The sequence below is a fragment of the Daktulosphaira vitifoliae genome, unplaced genomic scaffold, assembly GCF_025091365.1.
Source record: "Daktulosphaira vitifoliae isolate Bord-2020 unplaced genomic scaffold, ASM2509136v1 Scaffold_4, whole genome shotgun sequence".
NCBI classification, from domain to species: domain Eukaryota; kingdom Metazoa; phylum Arthropoda; class Insecta; order Hemiptera; family Phylloxeridae; genus Daktulosphaira; species Daktulosphaira vitifoliae.
In genome coordinates this window covers 14,247,423-14,267,784 of record NW_026099575.1, presented here as the reverse complement: position 1 = coordinate 14,267,784, position 20,362 = coordinate 14,247,423, and the positions used below count along the sequence as shown (strand labels likewise).

The 20,362-nt window shown below is 25.5% G+C and overlaps 2 protein-coding genes across 10 annotated transcripts; one reads left to right on the top strand and one right to left on the bottom strand.

Annotated features, from left to right (window-relative positions):
* Positions 1-993: 993 nt before the first annotated feature.
* Positions 994-16,702, bottom strand: LOC126904540 (uncharacterized). 8 transcript variants are annotated; one of them, XM_050683645.1, is made up of 6 exons: positions 16,577-16,702; positions 15,439-15,726; positions 15,263-15,356; positions 14,245-14,262; positions 12,896-13,060; positions 994-1,158 (listed from the first exon to the last, which is right to left on the bottom strand). In XM_050683645.1, exons 1-6 carry the CDS (start codon positions 16,646-16,648, stop codon positions 1,136-1,138), a joined length of 660 nt encoding a protein of 219 aa, XP_050539602.1. In that variant the 5' UTR covers positions 16,649-16,702; the 3' UTR covers positions 994-1,135. The 8 variants fall into 8 exon arrangements, with proteins under 8 accessions (XP_050539602.1, XP_050539603.1, XP_050539600.1 ...); XM_050683646.1 differs by lacking the exon at positions 12,896-13,060 and adding an exon at positions 11,539-11,703; XM_050683643.1 differs by lacking the exons at positions 994-1,158; positions 12,896-13,060 and adding exons at positions 7,629-7,803; positions 11,539-11,703.
* Positions 2,611-7,462, top strand: LOC126904551 (endocuticle structural glycoprotein SgAbd-9-like). Of its 2 annotated transcripts, XM_050683667.1 has the most exons (5): positions 2,611-2,941; positions 3,473-3,564; positions 3,669-3,898; positions 4,238-4,356; positions 6,106-7,462. In XM_050683667.1, exons 2-5 carry the CDS (start codon positions 3,544-3,546, stop codon positions 6,246-6,248), a joined length of 513 nt encoding a protein of 170 aa, XP_050539624.1. In that variant the 5' UTR covers positions 2,611-2,941; positions 3,473-3,543; the 3' UTR covers positions 6,249-7,462. The 2 variants fall into 2 exon arrangements, with proteins under 2 accessions (XP_050539624.1, XP_050539623.1); XM_050683666.1 differs by lacking the exon at positions 2,611-2,941 and having other exon boundaries at positions 3,167-3,564.
* Positions 16,703-20,362: the final 3,660 nt, after the last annotated feature.

Below are 20,362 nucleotides of genomic sequence, written 5' to 3'. Positions count from 1 at the left end.
AATTTATTTTAGAAATGTCACCAAAAATTAGTAATTTTATAAAAATTAAAAAAGAAATAATTTTTTTAATTTTTCACAAACAACTTATTGATGTTCTTAGAAAAAATCTTATTTTTTATTATTGAAAATATTATGCTAATATTCGACACTATAATAAATTCTAAGACAACTATTAAGCTATAATTTACACTATAAAGCATAATACATGAAATATTAATAAAACGCTCTAGCCTTAAAAATCTAATAAAATTGAGCAGCTATAGAAATTCAAATATATTAAGAAGCCATAGAAATGTAAAAAATATGAGAAGCCTTAAAAATGTAATAAAATTGAGAAGCCATAGAATTCAAATATATTAGAAAGCCATAGAAATATAAAAAATATGAGAAGCCATAGAAATGTAAAAATATGAGAATCCTTAAAAATGTAATAAAATTGAAAAGCCATGGAAGTTCAAATATATTAAGAAGCCATAGAAATGTAATAAATATAAGAAGCTTAGAAATTATTTTAAAATTGAATAAACTATTTGGTGTATGACAGTTCAACAACTAATTAAAGTACTTTCTCTCTTAAATATTCTAAAAGTATTTCTGAGTATCTATTGATAATAGTTTAATGTTATAATGGCTCATTAAGTTATATAATCTTTAAAGATAAGAAATATAATCTTTAACTAAATGAAAAATAAAAGATTGAACTTACTAAGATTATCACTGATCTGTCACAATTTTTAAGTAGGAATTTTAGGTAGTTATTATTACTTCAACATATTGATTACAGGTCAAATGGTTTGTTAATATTTATTTAAATGCATTTATAAACCCTTTTACTCCAATAATTCTGGTAAAAAATTCTATATATTTTTTTAAAATACTCGATCAAATGTTGTTATCAATCAGTCAAATTTAGAAAAATCATTTTTATGATAAATAAATATTGTTTTCATTAAAAAAACTCAAGTTTATAAAACTTTACGGAGGTAGGATAGAGATAAGACAAATTTATTTTTTGAAAATTATTAGACAAAATTATCAATGAAGCAATCGTTGACTTATGATTTTTTTATTTATATTCTATCTATTATGAGTTGACAAATTGTTAACTTTTGACAGGTTATCAATCGATCGTTTATTAATCCTTTGTCAAACATATTTCTGGAAAAAACATTTGAAATTAGTTTGTCGCATATTACATTTTATTATTATTAGTATTACACAAATTACGTACTAGGGTTTATTGTAAATAAACCCATAACATTTTAATTATTTGAAACGTATAACCAGGGCCGTATTTAGGATGTATAGGCCCCTCCCTAGGCTAGCCTGTGGTGCGGGCCCAACCATGGTCATAGAAATATATTTAATATATTGATAACCGGTTGTCTTTTTTTTGCACACCTTTCCATTAAAAGAGTGTTTCTATAAATAAATTTTTTTAATTAAAAATAATAAATTATTGATAATTCATAATTTTAACTATCATAACGTAAAAACAAAACAACTAAATTTAATTCAAGCTCTTCTTGATTAAAATTAATTTTTAAACTTCAATAATGATTTTTTTATTATTATACTATAAGCCGGATAAAAATTTATAATAAATAAATATAGTTAAAAAAAACTAAAAAACACGCTTTTAAAGCACATTGAACTAAAAAGTTCAAAATAATTTTTAAAATAAGCTTAAAACAATATTGAATGAAAAGTACTAGAATTATTGTGATAAAAGCGTCGGGCGCTCAATATACGAAAAATATGGCACGAAGCACCCACGCTTTTATCACAATAATACTAGTACTTTTCGTTCATTATTGTTTTACGCTTATTTTAAAAATTATTTTGAACTTTTTAGTTCAATGTGCTTTAAAAGCGTGTTTTTTAGTTTTTTTAAACTATATTTATTTTTTACTTTTTAGGTTTATGTTATGATAATAGTTACTATCAATATCATGGTTGTAACGGGTAACGGGAATACAGGTTCGATTCCGGGGAGAGAGTCTGAGAAACGGCTAGTGACGAAAAATGATATGGGAATCATCCCCCGTAATCGGAATGAATACACCACATATCTCTTAATGAGAATAAAGCGTATTAATATACAGGGTGTTCAGTAAGTCAGGAAACGGGTTTCTATTGTACTCATTGTTTGTAACAATAAGAACAATAGAAACCCGTTTCCTGACTTACTGAACACCCTGTATAAGTTTTAATAGTAATTAGAATATATATATATACATGTAAAGGGACTTAAGTACGTAAACGTATCATGCATGAGGTATAGCCGTATTTTGTGGGCGGGGGGAACATTATACACGAGGCATATACGGCGGCAGAGGCGTCGGCTGTGGAATATATAAATGAATATTAACATATACGTATATACGTATAAATATTAATATATATATGTATATATATACAGCTGTTCAGTAAGTCAGGAAACGGGTTTCTATTGTTCTCATTGTTTGTAACAATGAGAACAATAGATACCCGTTTCCTGATTTACTGAACACTCTGTATTAATATTAGCGGTGGCGGTAGGAATACAGGGTGTTCAGTAAGTCAGGAAACGGGTATCTATTGTTCTCATTGTTTGTAACAATNTACAGTCGTGTTTTGTGAGCGGGCAGGTCGGACTAACGTTATACCTGAGGTATAAACGGCGGTAGAAATATATACGTAAGCCGTATGCACGCGGATGATAATGGTCAGTCAAAATAAAAATTTGTTTATATATATATATATATATATAATATTGATGACAAGCACGCGTGTACGGGTACGATAACCAAAAATAAATTTATACAGGAATAGTATTGCCGGCGTGTAATGAGCGAGGCGTAGGGTGGGGTGAATGCGTTATGACAGTCTAGTCTAGACGACGGAATATGCGATAACGCGTGGCGTTTGGAGAGTTACATACATACATACATACATACAGGTGAAACTAATATAAGCGTGTTAAAAAACAGTTTTCTTATATTTTTAGATAGGACAAGATATCATCTTGTCATTTTGATAAAATGTAACTTTTAATAACAAATTGCTATCATTAAAAATCCTTTATAACGAAATGAAAATCAAAGTAATTCTTTGTGCAATTTTTGTAATAAGTTTTACAAAATACTTCATGTCTTAATGTATAAAATAATGTACGAGTAATATTCTCGCCATTGTAAAACCAATACTCATTTCTGTATTAAATCTTATATAAAAAAATTAGTAATCTGATGTTGACTTGCTTGTTAGTAATGATGTACTTGTAGGATTTGTAATAACGATCGTCATTTAAGATAATCGTTAATAAAAAAGGATAAGTAATAAGTAATAATACGACACTATAACTGAGCTATAATTATAATTACGTTAACTATTACGCGACACTTAAGGAATGGATAACATCATTAAATATAACTAGGGACTTAGAAATCCAAAATGCTTATAAGTCATTGATTTTGTTTCATAACGTCAGTGCTATTTCGAACTTATATATTGTAACGTTGTTTTATTTCAAAAATATTACGAACTTCTTCATACAAAAACATGGCATTATATCCTTCAAATGTAAGTTAATAACACATTTTTTCAATATTTTAATGCGTTTTTGTTGTATTCTAATTAATGGTTTTTAATTCAATAAAATAATTACTATTTTTAACTAACAATAGGTGCAACTTTTATGCATTGTATTAATGTCGGCTATTGGATGTTTAACTCAAACAAAACCTATATTAATTCCTTTGCCCATACCTTCTTCGACTCCTTTACCTATTTTCAATCCTTATAATCCAAATTTTCCTCCGCCATTCGCACCTTTACCAAATCCAAACTCTCGTCCTTTTGTACCAATAATACATCAAACTTTTGATATAACTCCAGAAGGATCATATTCATTTGGGTAATTGTATACATTTTAATATTAATATTCGTGCGTTGATTAGCCGCCATAAGCTTACTTATATGATTAGTATATATAACTATCTTTCATAATAAAAAATTGTTATTACTTCTACATTTATCTCTAAAAGTATACATAACAATTACAGTATAAGATTTTTAGTTTACAAAACATCTTTAGAATAAGAATAAATTTAATATTGACCTATGATACTAAAAACATAATTTTTAACGAAGTTGTCCATAAGTAAGCTTATTTTCTATTGCAGGTGAATTTTTAATCTAAACCAATAATAATTTATATAAAAATCCAAAATAATAATCATTGCAATTTTTAAAGCTATCAGTCAGCTGATGGTAATCAAAGACAAGAATCTGGAACTCTTAAATATCCAACAATTCCAGGATTTCAGCCAGTAATATCAGTCAAAGGGTCGTATTCTTCATTATCTCCCGGAGGTAAGATGGTTGTTACATCATTTTAGTTATGCAATTCAAATCAAACGTGTGTAGAACAAAATTTTTAATTCTTGGTTACTTATTACTTACTATACACTAGAAAAATTTCATTAGGCTAGTTGATTTTAAAATATAGCATGCAATAAGATAAATATTAAAAAATAAACCCTTAATTTTATCAACACTCAACTATAATTTTTACTTTTTAGGGTTAAACTAATTAACTAAATCAGAAACTTTACACTTTTTTTAAAATTTTAATTACGTAAAATTTAAGAAAAAATATAATAGTAATTTAATCAAGTCAAAATAATTTTTCCATTTTTAATTTTTAACTAAATCTAAATAATTGAAAATTAAAATAGTAATACAATTTTATTACTGTTTTTATTTTTCAATGATGATTAAAATCACTATCATAAGAAACGCTTCGATGCAAATCTGTAGATAGTGTTTCATTTAGAGAAATTAATGGATTATTCCAAAAGCAACATCAACTCTTATTTCTTTGATTATATCCTAGTTAGTAGTTCTTTGATTTTAAAATATAATATATGAATAAATACTAATTATAATTATTAAATTAGTATGAAATTGATATTCAATAATTTAAACGGAGAAATTATAAAAATAATAAAGAAGTTGTATTTTGCTTTATTTTTACGTGTATAAAAATTTAAAGGGCTTGTGATACAGTAAATTTCAATAAAAACTGTTTGTTACTATAAATAAATGCACTGAACTACAAGAAACTTTCATCAGTAACAAAAATATACCATTCTAAATCAACTTTTCGCGATGTTTTCAAATCTGCAATTAGACATTTTTCTTTCACTTCTAAGTTTTAATATTATTAAAAATTAGTATTTACATATAAAAAATTCGCATCGAAGCTAAAAAATTGGCTATTTAAGCTAACTCAAATTTAAAAATTACTTTTTCGACTTTAAAAAAGTAAAAAAAATTTATTATGTTTAATTTCTTATGTTTTATGAAATTTATTCTATGTCAATTAAATTATACAATATTCATGAAAGTCAATATATTCTCCTAATAAGATATTTTAAAATAAAATAAAATACAAAACCTAGAATTTTAATAGAAAAATAGCATATTTTTGAATACGGTAGCCATTTGCGCATAGAAGATAGGTCGTCGGGACCAAATTTTTTTTTTTCATTTTATAGTACATAAAATAAGCTTTAATTTGATATATGTTTAAAGGACGCAGTCTTTCCGGAACATTTTCAAAAATTAAGTTGAAAAAGTTAGTTTTTGTAAAAAAGTTGCAATTTTAAATCCCCCCCCATGAGCAGGCTAAGTGTTAAATTTTCAAAAAAATGATATCAAATGAAAGGTAAATATCTAAGGTTTTAGTATAAAAAAAAATTATGTTGATTTGTTGATTTTTGAAAAAGTTATGGAAGTTTTAAGAAAAAAAAGACAAAATTCATCGATTTTTAAATTTGTAATTTTTTTGGATATCTCCCCCATTTGCGGGGAACGAGGGAAAATGTTTAAATTTTTAAGGGTAATGTCTTAAACTAGATACAATTTGTGATCTTTTGACGTATTATTAAAAGAAATCGGTCCAGTGAGAGCTGAAAAAAGTAGAGACAGACACAAAAAAAAAATAAATAAATAAACACATCATGGTAAAATTATGGTAAATTATTATTAGCTTCGCATCGAAGCTAATTTAATTTGAAAAATTATTATTTAATATATTCATGTTTTTTTTATGTTTAGGCACTATTGTTGAAGTTAAATACATAGCTGATGAAAACGGATTTCAACCTTTTGGGCTCGGAATTCATCCATCGATTATTCGAGCAGTTGCCCAACAAGTGGAACAAGCAAAACGAGAAAAATCACAGATAGTATCTTTTTAAATCCGTGGCTTTTTCTTTATACTATTTTTAATAATATGTACAAAATAATAAATAACTAAAATAAAATTTCTACTCTACATTAAACACTGGTATTCATACTGAGGATTTTAATTTACTTAAACGATCGTTAAAGGTCATTGATATTTTTAGTGAAGGACTCCTCTTAATTTACATTGTGGATGTTCTGCCATTTTAGAAATATTAATATCAATAAAATGTTAAACTTACATTTTAACGTCAAATAAACATTATATTAACTTATAACTTTTAAAATACTATTAAGGTTATGTTCTTTGACATAAAATAAAATTTCAATGGCACTAATGTATCTTTTCATCGTGTAATACGATTCGTGTTTAGTTTTAGTTATTATAGAGGTGGACATAATGTCCATGCACTCAGACCTGTTAGTCCAATGTGCGCACCTCAATTATCTTGATTCGGTTTACCCACCTAAGTGTTATCACCAAAGTTTTATTGCAATATACTTATCATTGTATAAGACCATCAATTCACCCTTATGGATGACCAAAGAGTCTTGTCTTTCCAGCGAAATTCAGTATCTCTCTGGGTCTTAGATTTTTAATATCTTCTTTTTCAGGAAAAAGTTTACTCATGTATTTTGATCTTAGTGTGGACAAGGCCACACATTCACACATAATGTGAAATGAGTCTTCGTCTTCTACTCCACACTTCTTGCACAATGGTGATTCCGATACCCCTAGCGTAATTTGCTGACTCTTTGCTAGTAGACGGTTCATCAAGTGTCCCGTTGTTCGCATTGAGACCTTCAAGTTCGCGATTCTTCTGCAAGGAGTCGCCAGTTTACGCTCTTGTTCCGAGAGGTTGTCCGTAGGATCCCTGTTCATCCCAAGTTCGTTATTTTATGGTTTTTCTATGTTTTTGTCCATATAGTTCCCACAAGTATTCAAGAAATAAAGGTCCATCACAGCAGAGCTTGATACTGTGATAAGGCTGTATACTTTATGGTGCGCCAAGTGCCATAGAGGATCCCAATGGTCACTTTACCTTTCGGCTAACTACCCTGTGATAAGTTAGCAACCCTTTCACTTGGTGTGGCTGGGTTAGGGGGAGCTATTCACTGTTAGCAAGCAGGTATGCCCAGGCCTACCGGTCCCAACTAATCAAGTCATGAACGGCTAAGAGCAGTGGTACGTGTCGTCATCCCCACTGAATTATCTAGGGTCCGCAGGGCTGTTATTCCCTTGATCCTTTCGGATCCCCCTGCGGAGAACGATTCGTGTTACTAATATAATTTTATTTTCGTTTCATTTATAAATTGATAAAATAAAAAAATTAAAAATAATATGTTTCACAAAATAATTATTTTTATTAAGAATTTAAAAATAGTTTTGAATAATTTTTTCACTAAAACTTCTTCAATAACTAAGAGCCACTTTTGCTTTCACATTTAACTCGTATTAGATTGATTGCTGGTGCAAATAATTTCTTGTAGATATTTGCTATTTGGACATGTTTGTATTATTAAGTGTTAGAACTATTGGAGATCTTCGACAAAAATTTACTGGTTGAGCTGCAGATAATTCAGTTCTTGAATATATTAATATAAAACTGTTCATATATTATAAATTATAGGAAATTTTATTTACAATTTAATGTTTAACATTATTTTTATCTAGAATTTTTATCATTACATACAGACTATAAATCATACAAAAATATTTTATTCCATTCTCTAAAAATTTTACTCAAGTTTGTATACAAGTATTGTAAAATTTTACACAAGTGTTATGAATTTTTTGTTAAAATTATTAAGGCTTGGGACTTAATGCATTTATAAAATTTGTTTAAACCTCTTCTGAGACATCCAAAAAAGTGAAAAGTAAGTAACATAAGTGTATACAGCGTCCTAGGAATATTTTATGTTTTAGGGAAAGTAAACTCCTCTACATCCCCCAAAACTAAATTTCTAATTATTATACACTAAATTGTGTTTATAAAAATTAACATGAATATTTATTTATCATTGATATACTTTAAGTGACTAAAATAAACTTTATAGATGCATTAAGTTCTGAGCAGTATTGATTATGAATAAAATGGTATTTAGACTACATTATTTAAAATACTTTTTTTATCTTCAATTATTTTTTTGTTTAAATTTAAGTTTTCGAAACGTGTAATTTTATGTATTTTAAGAAAAAAATTATTATCTTATATAAACACTTATATTATATTATCATATATTACTACAAGTGATTTTATGTTATTAGCGAATAACAATTTATGGATTTGTTACATCAGTAATAATGCCTATGTAATCGGTTGACATATATAAATAAATACACTTTTCGTCTTGCATATCAAGTTCGTCATATTTTGGCCATCCTTTACTAAATAACATCCAACCACCATCTATATAATATGCATAAATACACACATCCAAATAATAAGCTGCACCTATTAATTCTATCGGTCCACATAAATTTTTTACATTCCCTGAAAAAATTGACGTTGATTAAATTGTACACCGATAGTATTTTACAAACGTAATTATACAATATAAAACGACATAATTTTGTTTCATCATATTTATTAAACCCGTAATTAACAAAAAATTATAATTTTTTAAAGAATACTTATTCTAATTTTTATACAATTTCAAGTATTTTATTTATTATTTAGCTGAACTGTGAAATCCGAGAAGTTAACTTCACTAAAATAAATTTGTTTGTTTTTATTTATTTATTTTTTATCAACATAATTTTTCTGATCACATACGAAAAATTTCACTCAAAAATACGCCAAATAATCGTATTTAGTTGAATCTATCATGATCATAATTTTTAAAAATTCAGTTACATCATTTCACTAATTTTCTCAGAATCAACTGAGAATTTAAAACTTTTGAAACAGAGATAAAATACTAAGTTTAAAAAACTCAATGTAACGTGCAAAATAGTACTCCTTCAAATGTTTGTATTAGATTTGTATATTTTTATTTATTTTAGTTAATTTATCTGCGTATTCCAACATCCCTTAGGATTTTTTTGTTTTTGATAATGTGTGATATGTTTGGCTGCATTATCTGTGCTACATCAACGAACAGGTTGACTGATATTAAATGGTATACACTCCAATGTCCTTCCTGTTTAGCTCTCTAATGCATTAAACGCCATTCTCTGTAACATTGTCCAGTGTAGGCTTAATATTTTATTATTTCGGTTAAAAGCTCGAGACGTTTAAGCATCTCTAGCGCTCTAGCCGGTCTGATATGCCGGTTGTCGAGAAATAGCTAGATTCGATACTGGTTTTGCTGTTATCAGTTCATACCGAGTATTTTTTTATTGAGAGCACTACCAATATTTCTGCGTGTTTTTATGACTAGACTACTAACAAATGGTGTTTCAGCCTGGGACAAACGATTGACTAAAAATAGTATATAATAATGTATAATATTATAGTAATATGCCATGTTTGAAGCCAGTCATCTACAAGGAGACGTTTTTCGCATTTTCTTGTATAAAAGTTGTAGTTGTCTTATTTTTTATATTTTAAAATAATATTTAAGCCTTTAATTTACAGACGAAATTGGATTTAATATTTTTGTAACATTTCATCTACAATAATATGTAGTGAAATATAATGTTTTTTTCCGTTCAGGGATAAAAATGCTAAACTATAATTGTCTTAAATAAAAACCTCTACTTTTTTAAATTGAAATTATGTAAGAAAAGAAAATTATAAATTTTTTTTTTCTAAGACATCAATTTAATTTTTGTGAACATCTAAACAATTGATTACTATGCATTTTTCAAGGGAGTAATGCTCACTAGGGTAACCCTTAGATACATGAGAGTTTTTTTTCTTAATTCTTGTAAGTGCTACCCCCTGAATTATTCGATTACATGAAAAAATAAATTGTACAAAATTTGGAGACGATTGGTCAACTTTAATACGTGTCCCAAGGGGATTAAAAATAACTCCCAAGGGTGATTTTTTAGTTTTTTTTATCTATCTCAAAAACTTTAGTTTTTGCGAAAAAGTTTATTTTGGACTTTTTGTAGGTATACAATTTTTTTATAAAAAGTATGTATACAAAAATTTTCGAAAAGTTCTTATTTAGCCCTAAAAAAATAAAAAAACGTATATGTTCTATTTTTACCGTTAAAATTATTAATTTATAAATCGTTCATTGTAAAAACAAAAAAAAATTCATTTAAACGTTGTTTTAAATTTAATTTTCTATACATTTTTAATTCGACATTTTTTCTATTATTTACTATTCAAAACCTACAATTTTTTTAATTTTAATTTAAAAAAAAACACATCAGAGTAAAATTAATACCGTCTCAGCTTCACATTGAAGCTAAAATAATGTTAACTTACAAATTTATATACAATCAGTAACTATTTACAAAAAAAAAACGTACTAAAAAAATTTATTATATATTTTAAATAATTTATCTTTTTTATAATTCTTGGCATAATGTGCTTTTATTGCAATTAGGAAAACAACGCCGGCATTCTGTAACAATCTGTAATAGGTATTGTTTTTGTGCTTCGTCTTTTGTTATAATATTATTATACTCTTCTTTGAGTTTCACGCCCCTCTATGAGGCACGTCTTAGAGTTGAGCAATCGTCACCAAATTTTGTATAATTTATTTTTTCATGTATTCAAATAATTCTAGGGGGTGGCATTTTGTAATTTTTAAATTTTATAAATAAGGAACACCCTAATGCTCACCCTCAAATGATATTACTGAAAAAATCCTTAATATTCTGTAAATTAGAAATTCTCTTAAAAAGTTAAGAATGTAAATTTTTGATATTTATTACTGATTATAGATATTTATTGATATTATAAACTTTTTATACTTAGTAATAATAGACGTACCAATATTAATATTTATCATTAAATAAATATTGTCTTTATAATCAATGCCAAGACTAGGATTTGAGGCGCCCACAACAAATCATAATTGTGCCATAGGAAAGGAGATTGAAATCTCCCATTAAAAGTGATTACATGGTGAAGATACAATTTTGTTTTGTTTAAAGGAGTTTAAATATTTTTCTTATGTATATCGCCCCTAATAAATAAAATGCTAACACGTCAATATTATGCGCAGGGCCTCATAAAGCGAGCCCCACTTACATCGAACTTATGATGGTACTATTTTATAACTGTTATATAAGCTATATAACAGTCGTGTGTCCAATTGAAAATAGTATAACAAATTTAATTTATTACTCGAGTACTTGAAATAAGTAATTCCTACAAAAAGTATAAATTCATAGCATACCCGTTTCCTTGTCTGTAATGTATGAAATGTTTTCTCTACAAAGTGGACACTTCATTTGTTTTCTCTGTAACATCATTTCAGAACAATTGTGACACAATCGGTGTTTACAATCCCATAAAGTTGATGTAGAATCTTCATAACAAATCGGACATTGTTTCACCGCTCCTTAAATGTAATTGATAGTTAAGATAAATATTTTAAGTGAAATCAAATAAAAGTTTTAATGTTATATTTATCACACTAAATTAGTCTTAAAAGGATTTTTCAAGAGCGTAACCAAATTTTACTCGTTGGCGAATTCTAAAAAATTAATTGGTAATTAAAGTAAACGTTTAGTATAAATAAGTCAAATTAGTAGTGCTACATTTATGATAGTTTATTATACTACTTTAATTAATTATTTTACTTTTAAATAATTCCTATAATTTGTAAACGTAAGATTCCAGTTAATATTGAGTAAGTTTTAACAAAAAAATTAATAAATAAATAACTGTTTAAACAGATATTTTTATAAAATAATAATGACAAAATTGATTGAATTTAAAAATGTTGCAATTCAACATTAAAAAAATTAATTATAATGAGTTAAAAACGAGATAGTCATGTAAAAAATTTTTTTTATAAAAAATTATAATTAAAATTAATAGATTAAATGTTTATTTTAATTAAATAATGTTAAAACCTCATTTGTTTGAAATTAAATATAAAATGTATTATTTTAAAGCTACGTTGGACTTTTAACTAAATCAAAATTATTTATTTAAATTACATTACGAAAATTTTATGCGTAAATAAATACATTTCATTACTCAATATTCTATACTCAATCAAAAAAAAATCAAGTCTGTAAAATTATTTTAGAAACTTAAAATAGTTTTTACAAAGAGTGAAATATATGAAAATGTATGAACATTTTTATAATCTATACATGTAATCAATTTTATATATATGATTTTGTAACTACTGAAGTAGTTACATTTTATGATAGTTTATAATAAAACTTTAGTTAAATCTAATATGTTATTCATGTAGTGATATAACGTAAGAATATTCAAAAATATTTTTTGGGTAATATGAATTGTCTTGAGAATATTATTTTGCATACTATTACAGAAGAATGTAGTATTTTAAAATATAGAAGTAAATAATTTTTTTAAAAATATTACATCNATATTATGCGCAGGGCCTCATAAAGCGAGCCCCACTTACATCGAACTTATGATGGTACTATTTTATAACTGTTATATAAGCTATATAACAGTCGTGTGTCCAATTGAAAATAGTATAACAAATTTAATTTATTACTCGAGTACTTGAAATAAGTAATTCCTACAAAAAGTATAAATTCATAGCATACCCGTTTCCTTGTCTGTAATGTATGAAATGTTTTCTCTACAAAGTGGACACTTCATTTGTTTTCTCTGTAACATCATTTCAGAACAATTGTGACACAATCGGTGTTTACAATCCCATAAAGTTGATGTAGAATCTTCATAACAAATCGGACATTGTTTCACCGCTCCTTAAATGTAATTGATAGTTAAGATAAATATTTTAAGTGAAATCAAATAAAAGTTTTAATGTTATATTTATCACACTAAATTAGTCTTAAAAGGATTTTTCAAGAGCGTAACCAAATTTTACTCGTTGGCGAATTCTAAAAAATTAATTGGTAATTAAAGTAAACGTTTAGTATAAATAAGTCAAATTAGTAGTGCTACATTTATGATAGTTTATTGTACTACTTTAATTAATTATTTTACTTTTAAATAATTCCTATTATTTGTAAACGTAAGATTCCAGTTAATATTGAGTAAGTTTTAACAAAAAAATTAATAAATAAATAACTGTTTAAACAGATATTTTTATAAAATAATAATGACAAAATTGATTGAATTTAAAAATGTTGCAATTCAACATTAAAAAAATTAATTATAATGAGTTAAAAACGAGATAGTCATGTAAAAAATTTTTTTTATAAAAAATTATAATTAAAATTAATAGATTAAATGTTTATTTTAATTAAATAATGTTAAAACCTCATTTGTTTGAAATTAAATATAAAATGTATTATTTTAAAGCTACGTTGGACTTTTAACTAAATCAAAATTATTTATTTAAATTACATTACGAAAATTTTATGCGTAAATAAATACATTTCATTACTCAATATTCTATACTCAATCAAAAAAAAATCAAGTCTGTAAAATTATTTTAGAAACTTAAAATAGTTTTTACAAAGAGTGAAATATATGAAAATGTATGAACATTTTTATAATCTATACATGTAATCAATTTTATATATATGATTTTGTAACTACTGAAGTAGTTACATTTTATGATAGTTTATAATAAAACTTTAGTTAAATCTAATATGTTATTCATGTAGTGATATAACGTAAGAATATTCAAAAATATTTTTTGGGTAATATGAATTGTCTTGAGAATATTATTTTGCATACTATTACAGAAGAATGTAGTATTTTAAAATATAGAAGTAAATAATTTTTTTAAAAATATTACATCATATTTGAAAATTGTTTTAAGTATATATATTGTAAATTTATTATGAAAAAATTATCATCTTATATTTGGTTGATAGTTTTATGATCACTAAAATCTAGTTTAAATAAGTTTCTAAAATAACATTCGAGTTAAAAAATGATTCAATGATTTAATAGTGTATTTTTTATTTCTATAACTAACCTTCATCCATAGTCGTATCTGTAAGATAAAACAAAAATTCATACACATTAGTGTGTAAAATCAAAATTAACAAAACTTTTGATGATTAAAAAAAATTAATTTTACTCATTAATTTAGTTTAGGGAGTTCTTTTAAACGCTAGTCTTCTTGCGGAAACACATTTAGTTCCAGGCCAATTTATAATCGGTGAGAAAACTAATCTAACACTACGTAATGGAATCTTATGTACATCATATAAGATTACAATATACATCCTACATTTTTAAATAGTAAAATAGTTGTAATACATTTGTCCTGTGCCAACATTAAAGTTGTTTTCCTCAATAAATTCGAGTGCGCATGCCCAAGCGAACAGTGTTTGGACGACCGACAGCGTCGTCCCAGCAATATTCCGATACGTATATTATGAGCAAGGCACACGATCGTGTGCGTGCGGGTACGGTTAAGCCGCGATGTTATGTACGGGTTTTAGACGACGGCAGTGCGTCCATACGGTAAAATATCAGTATATTACTATATTGGGTAATTTATTTTAAGAATTAACTACGTATTCGCTCGTCGTTAACGGTTGCTATAGTTGTATAATTTCTATTATTACTATGTTCATTTCTATTTTCTACTGCGAATTTTTAAATAATAATATGTTTATTGCGTTTTATTTTATTATATTTAATTTGACAATTTTTTATACCGATGACTATTATATTTAAAGTTGTACCCCCACCACCAGCAACCACAAACCACCACTGGTAAATATGTATCATTTAATAAAACAGAAGATACAATTAAAGATGCACCAAAAATTTCCCCATTAAATTACAAAAAAAAGTGAGATTTTATTTAGTGGATCAAACTTCTCAGGCACTGAATTATTAAAAAAATTATTAAAGAAACTATATTTCATGTTATTTGAAAACGAAATGGATATAAGACTGAAAAATAACATAATAAATATGTATTTAAAAATATATAAATCGGTTAAAATAAAAAGCATATTTTTTTAAATAGATCATCATACCTGAGTCTTTAATTAGCACGAATTTACTTAAATAATCACTGAAATTTTCTTTAGTACCAAACATTTCTTCCATGATTGGATTTTCTATTAGGCTCTAATTTTTATTTTGTATATAAATTACAATTTTTCATCATGAAAACCAAATATATTCATAAAAAATTATGTGTAAAACTTACGAGAGAAACTTGTTTTTTCAGTTTACTGTGTAAATTGCTATCTCCACATATTATATTAGACAAAGTTCTGAATAAATAATGTCTATTGTTCAGTATATCAACAGGAACCACATTTATAGTTAAGAGCTGGTGCGTTACAGGTTCTTTATATGTAAACCCCAAGCTACTACATTTTTCTCTTTTCCATTCGTCATCAACTGGATTAAAGTAATATGGAATTTTTAAATCACCTATATTAAACTTGAATTCTCCATCCTGTGATTCGACATTTTTAATAAACTTAACAACCTGGATAGTTCAGAAAATTCTTAATACAATAATATTTAATACAAAGATGAGGAATAATACAATTTTATTGACATATTATTTTTAAAATAACTTCTCAGCTTCGCATCGAAGCTAAAAGTTATTGCATTTATACTCAGTACACTTTAAAATTTTTTTAGTACTGTAGACTAACCGATATTACTTAAATAATCTAAGTATAAGTAGTAATTTTATTATACAAATGCCTATTTAGTGAGCTAATTGACACTCTTATATCAGGTCCGATACAATATTTTTAAGTTTTAGGTTTTTTTTGTCTTATTTTTATATATTTCTTTAAAAAAATATTATTTTGACCTAATTCACGTAAAATTTATGATTTACAAAAATGGCTATTTGAGATCAAATAAAAAATCAAAATTAAACTAAATTTTGATGTGTATAATCATGTATTATTTTAATATACATAGCATTATTTTAGAAATTCTTTCTTCTCTTACAGTTATAAATTAATTAACATTATTATTTATTAAATAATAAACATCTTTATTCAGTTAATCGTCAAAAAACCTAAAATTTCAACATAGGTGCTTCTGGATTTTGAAATACCTATTTAGTAATGTTTAATAATTGAGATGCTTATAAGTATAAAATTATAATGAAATTTTCAATTTATTTCAGGAGACAAAAAACTTATTTAATAAAAAAGTATTATTATTTTTATCAATTTAGAATCTTCATCTTTTTTAATACTTTCAAAACAATTATCTTTTTAGTTAAAATTTTTAGATTGAATTCTTATTCTTATAAGTGTCTCAATTGTTTAAAATAAATAGCTAATTATTGTAAGTATTTTCTAAATAATAATTACCGATTCTATTACAATAGACTTGGTGTAATAAAATATGCAGAAAAGTAAAAATAATTTTATTAAAGTATTCATTGTTTGTCAATCTTTAGCGAGCACTTCAAAATCAATTTAAAAATAATTACTAAATAAAATTATTGATCCTGTTTTATTCAATTAAATTTTCAATAAAAATTGTTGTTTTGAGTTAAAACACGGTGTGTTTATTCCTAGATTAATATCAGTTTACAACATTTGAATAAATATATTTAACAGGTATATATATTTTAGTACATTTACATTATTAATAATAAAATTATAAAAAAAAATATCACAATGAGGATGCGGCTAATTTAGGATAAGATGATATCTACACATCAATATCATAATAAAATGTTTTTATGTAAATCTTTTAAAATTATGTTGAACTAATGCATTATAGTCTATTATTTGTAAAACTAATACATCATTTTAACAAAATTATTTTATTAAATATTATCCATATCAATACTACAACCAAAGCGATACATAGTATGAATAACCTATAGAACTGTTAGCTTCAGTAGTAATTTTTTATAGTAGATAAAACAGATTTTTAGAAACGATTTTCTTTTTAGGATAATTATGTACCTTTAATGAACCTTAATTCCGCGGAGATTTTGATTTTTCGATGTAATAGTCAAATTAATACAATAAACTGAAACTCTATAAAAGCGATAACAACAATGTCTTTAGAAATTGTAATTTTACTGTCATATAAAAGGTGCTGTTTTTCATTAAAAACCCAGCTCTGGATTCAATCCATAATTTGATATGTCTTTTGTCGAATTTTAATTATATTTAATAAAAAAGAATAATTATTGAATTTTTGTGTGTGTGAATTAACGAAATTTAAGTAAAATATTTGAACTTAACAACTTTGACTGTTAACGATCTTGTTCATCAATTTTATGTGAGCTTTTTTAAAAAAAAAGTGAATTTACTTTACTCCAATTCTTCAGAATTAACAATTTCAGTAAAAAACTATAAAACATTAAATCAAATATAAATACATCAAAAAAACAAGTTAATCATATCACATGTTCTGAAAAAGTGCTAGTGGAAGATAAGGTATTTATTAAATTTAAATTAAATTCGGAGTCTGATGTAAATATAATCTCACTAAAAATATTTAATAAAATCTTAAGGTTAACTAGAAAATGTATGAAATTGAATAAAAAAAAAATTAGTGTATAGGCACACGGGTACTAATATTGAAGTGTTAGGGATGATTAAAATAAAAATAAATTTAATGGAAAATAACGAGATCATGTCTTTAGTAGACTTTGTTGTAGCAAAGAATTGAACAGTGTCCATTTTAGGATTACAAACGTGTATTAAAGTAAATCTAATTAGTAGTACAAGAATTTATGAAATATAACAAATAAGTTTAAAAAAAAAACAAATAATACATATATTATATGATATATACATATACACTATATATAAATATAGTAACTTATTTAAAGGAATAGGTTGTTTTAAGAAGCAATACTCAATTAAGTTAAAAGAAAACCATATACTAACACAAATACTTTTAATTTTTCTTTAATTTTATAGTTTCTATAAAAGTTAAAAAAAATTAAAAGTAGAAACAAACCGTTTGTGTGAGCTTGGTATTATATCCAAAATTAATGAACCAATTAACTAAGTAAAATAGTAATTGTTGAGAAATTAATGGATCAATAAGAATGTGTTTGGACTCTTATTTTTTTTATAGATTTAAATAATGCTATATTCATTATAAACTTTAAATGACTTATCTACTGAATTAGGTAAATTAAAAATATTTAGCTGTCTTAATTTAAAAGAAGAATTTTTCTTATACCATTGGATAAAAAAACCCAGCACAGTGGGGTCGCGGCATAGTGGGGATGTTGCATAGTTGGGTCCAGTATAGATTTAATCTGACAGTGATTAAAATCACTATCATAAGAAACGCTTCGATGCAAATCAGTAGATAGTGTTTAATTCTAAGAAATTGGTGGATAATTACAAAAGCTACATTATCTGCTAGTTTCTTATTAATACCCTGATTAAGATAAAGTATGTCGAATGAAAAAGGGATTATTAAAAAATATTATTTCTCATAAAAAAATTGTGTTGATTCGTACACTTTTCAATGAGTTATAGCATTATAAAGTTAAAAATGTAACCAACCCAACCCAACATCAACTCCTATTTCCTTAATTATATCCAGATTAGTAATTATTTTAATTATATATTATATAATTTTTATAATTAATTATTTTCAAATTATTATTGANGTAAAGGTATTTCAAAAATATATCACAGAATTGTTTAAAGGTATATAAGGTGTTATTATACATGTTGATAACATATTAATAATTTCTGAAAACAATTGAACAACATAATAAAAAATTTATATAAGTTATTTAGCTCAATCCATGCCAAATCATCCAGAAGTGGTTGCACGACCACCTCATTTTTTTCTTAAATTTTCAGGGTTTATTTTTTATGCTATATTTAGATTAAAACAATTGTTGTTTTTATGGCTACGCCATTTTTATGACTATTTCAATGTTAAAAATAGCCAGAACGTTAAAAAACATACAGATTAATCAATATTGACTTAATCGAATTAAAATTTTAGACTTAATATTATTATAACTTAAAGTTTACAAAAAAAAAAAAAAATTGATGTAAAATTCTAAACACTAATGACTTTCTAAAAATGGCGTTTTCTTTGTGAAAATTGGCTTTTTTGAGCTCACTTAAAACCAATAAGAAGTTATTATTTTATAGTGATGTTCAAATGTGGTATTGCATACAATCTTACTTAACAAAGATAATAATTTTTTTTTAGATATCACATCAGCTGACGAAGCAAATATTACGAGTTTTATCATGATTAGTAATCATTGATTACAATTACTTGATCGCATAATTTTTAATGGTTTAATGCTGTTATTCCCACTAATAACTGATCAATAACATTACACACTTGAATAGAATCGTGTGCTTATCTATCCGCCTAACTTGTCTATGTTTATCCGAGAAGTAATGAAATTACAGAAAAATCAGCTGGGACAGCGAAAGAAATTTTAGAGTAAACTATTGAGTCAAAAGTTGAATTACAAGCCATGCTAATGGAATATAGAAATACGCCAATATCAAAAACAAATATATCACCTACTATAAATAGTTAAAGTAGAAGGTAGTTTTTAAAGATAAACCTTATGGAAACCTGCAGAAGTTGTAAAACAACATGATACACCAAGATCAATAATCTTAATAGATGAAAATAGCAGATTTAAAATAAGAAGCCAAAAAAATAAGAATGTAATTGTAATATTCATAATTATTTTAAAAGTATATGATATAATACAAGTCAATAATGTAATATTAGCTTCGATGCGAAGCTAAGAAGGTATTAATTTTACCATGATGTGTTTATTTATTTATTTATTTTTTTTGTGTCTGTCACTACTTTTTCTCAGCTCTCACTGGACCGATTTCTTTCGAAAATACGTCAAAAGATCACAAACCGTATCTAGTTGAAGACATTACCCTTAAAAATTGAAAAAAATTCCCCCGTTCCCCGCAAATGGGGGAAATATCCAAAAAAATTACAAATTTAAAAATCGCTAATTTTCGAATTTTTTTCACTTTTATTTCTTAAAACTTCCATAACTTTTTGAAAAATCAACAAATCAACATAATTTTTTTTTATACTAAAACCTTAGATATTTACCTTTCATTTGATATCATTTTTTTGAAAATTTAACACTTAGCCTGCTCATGGGGGGG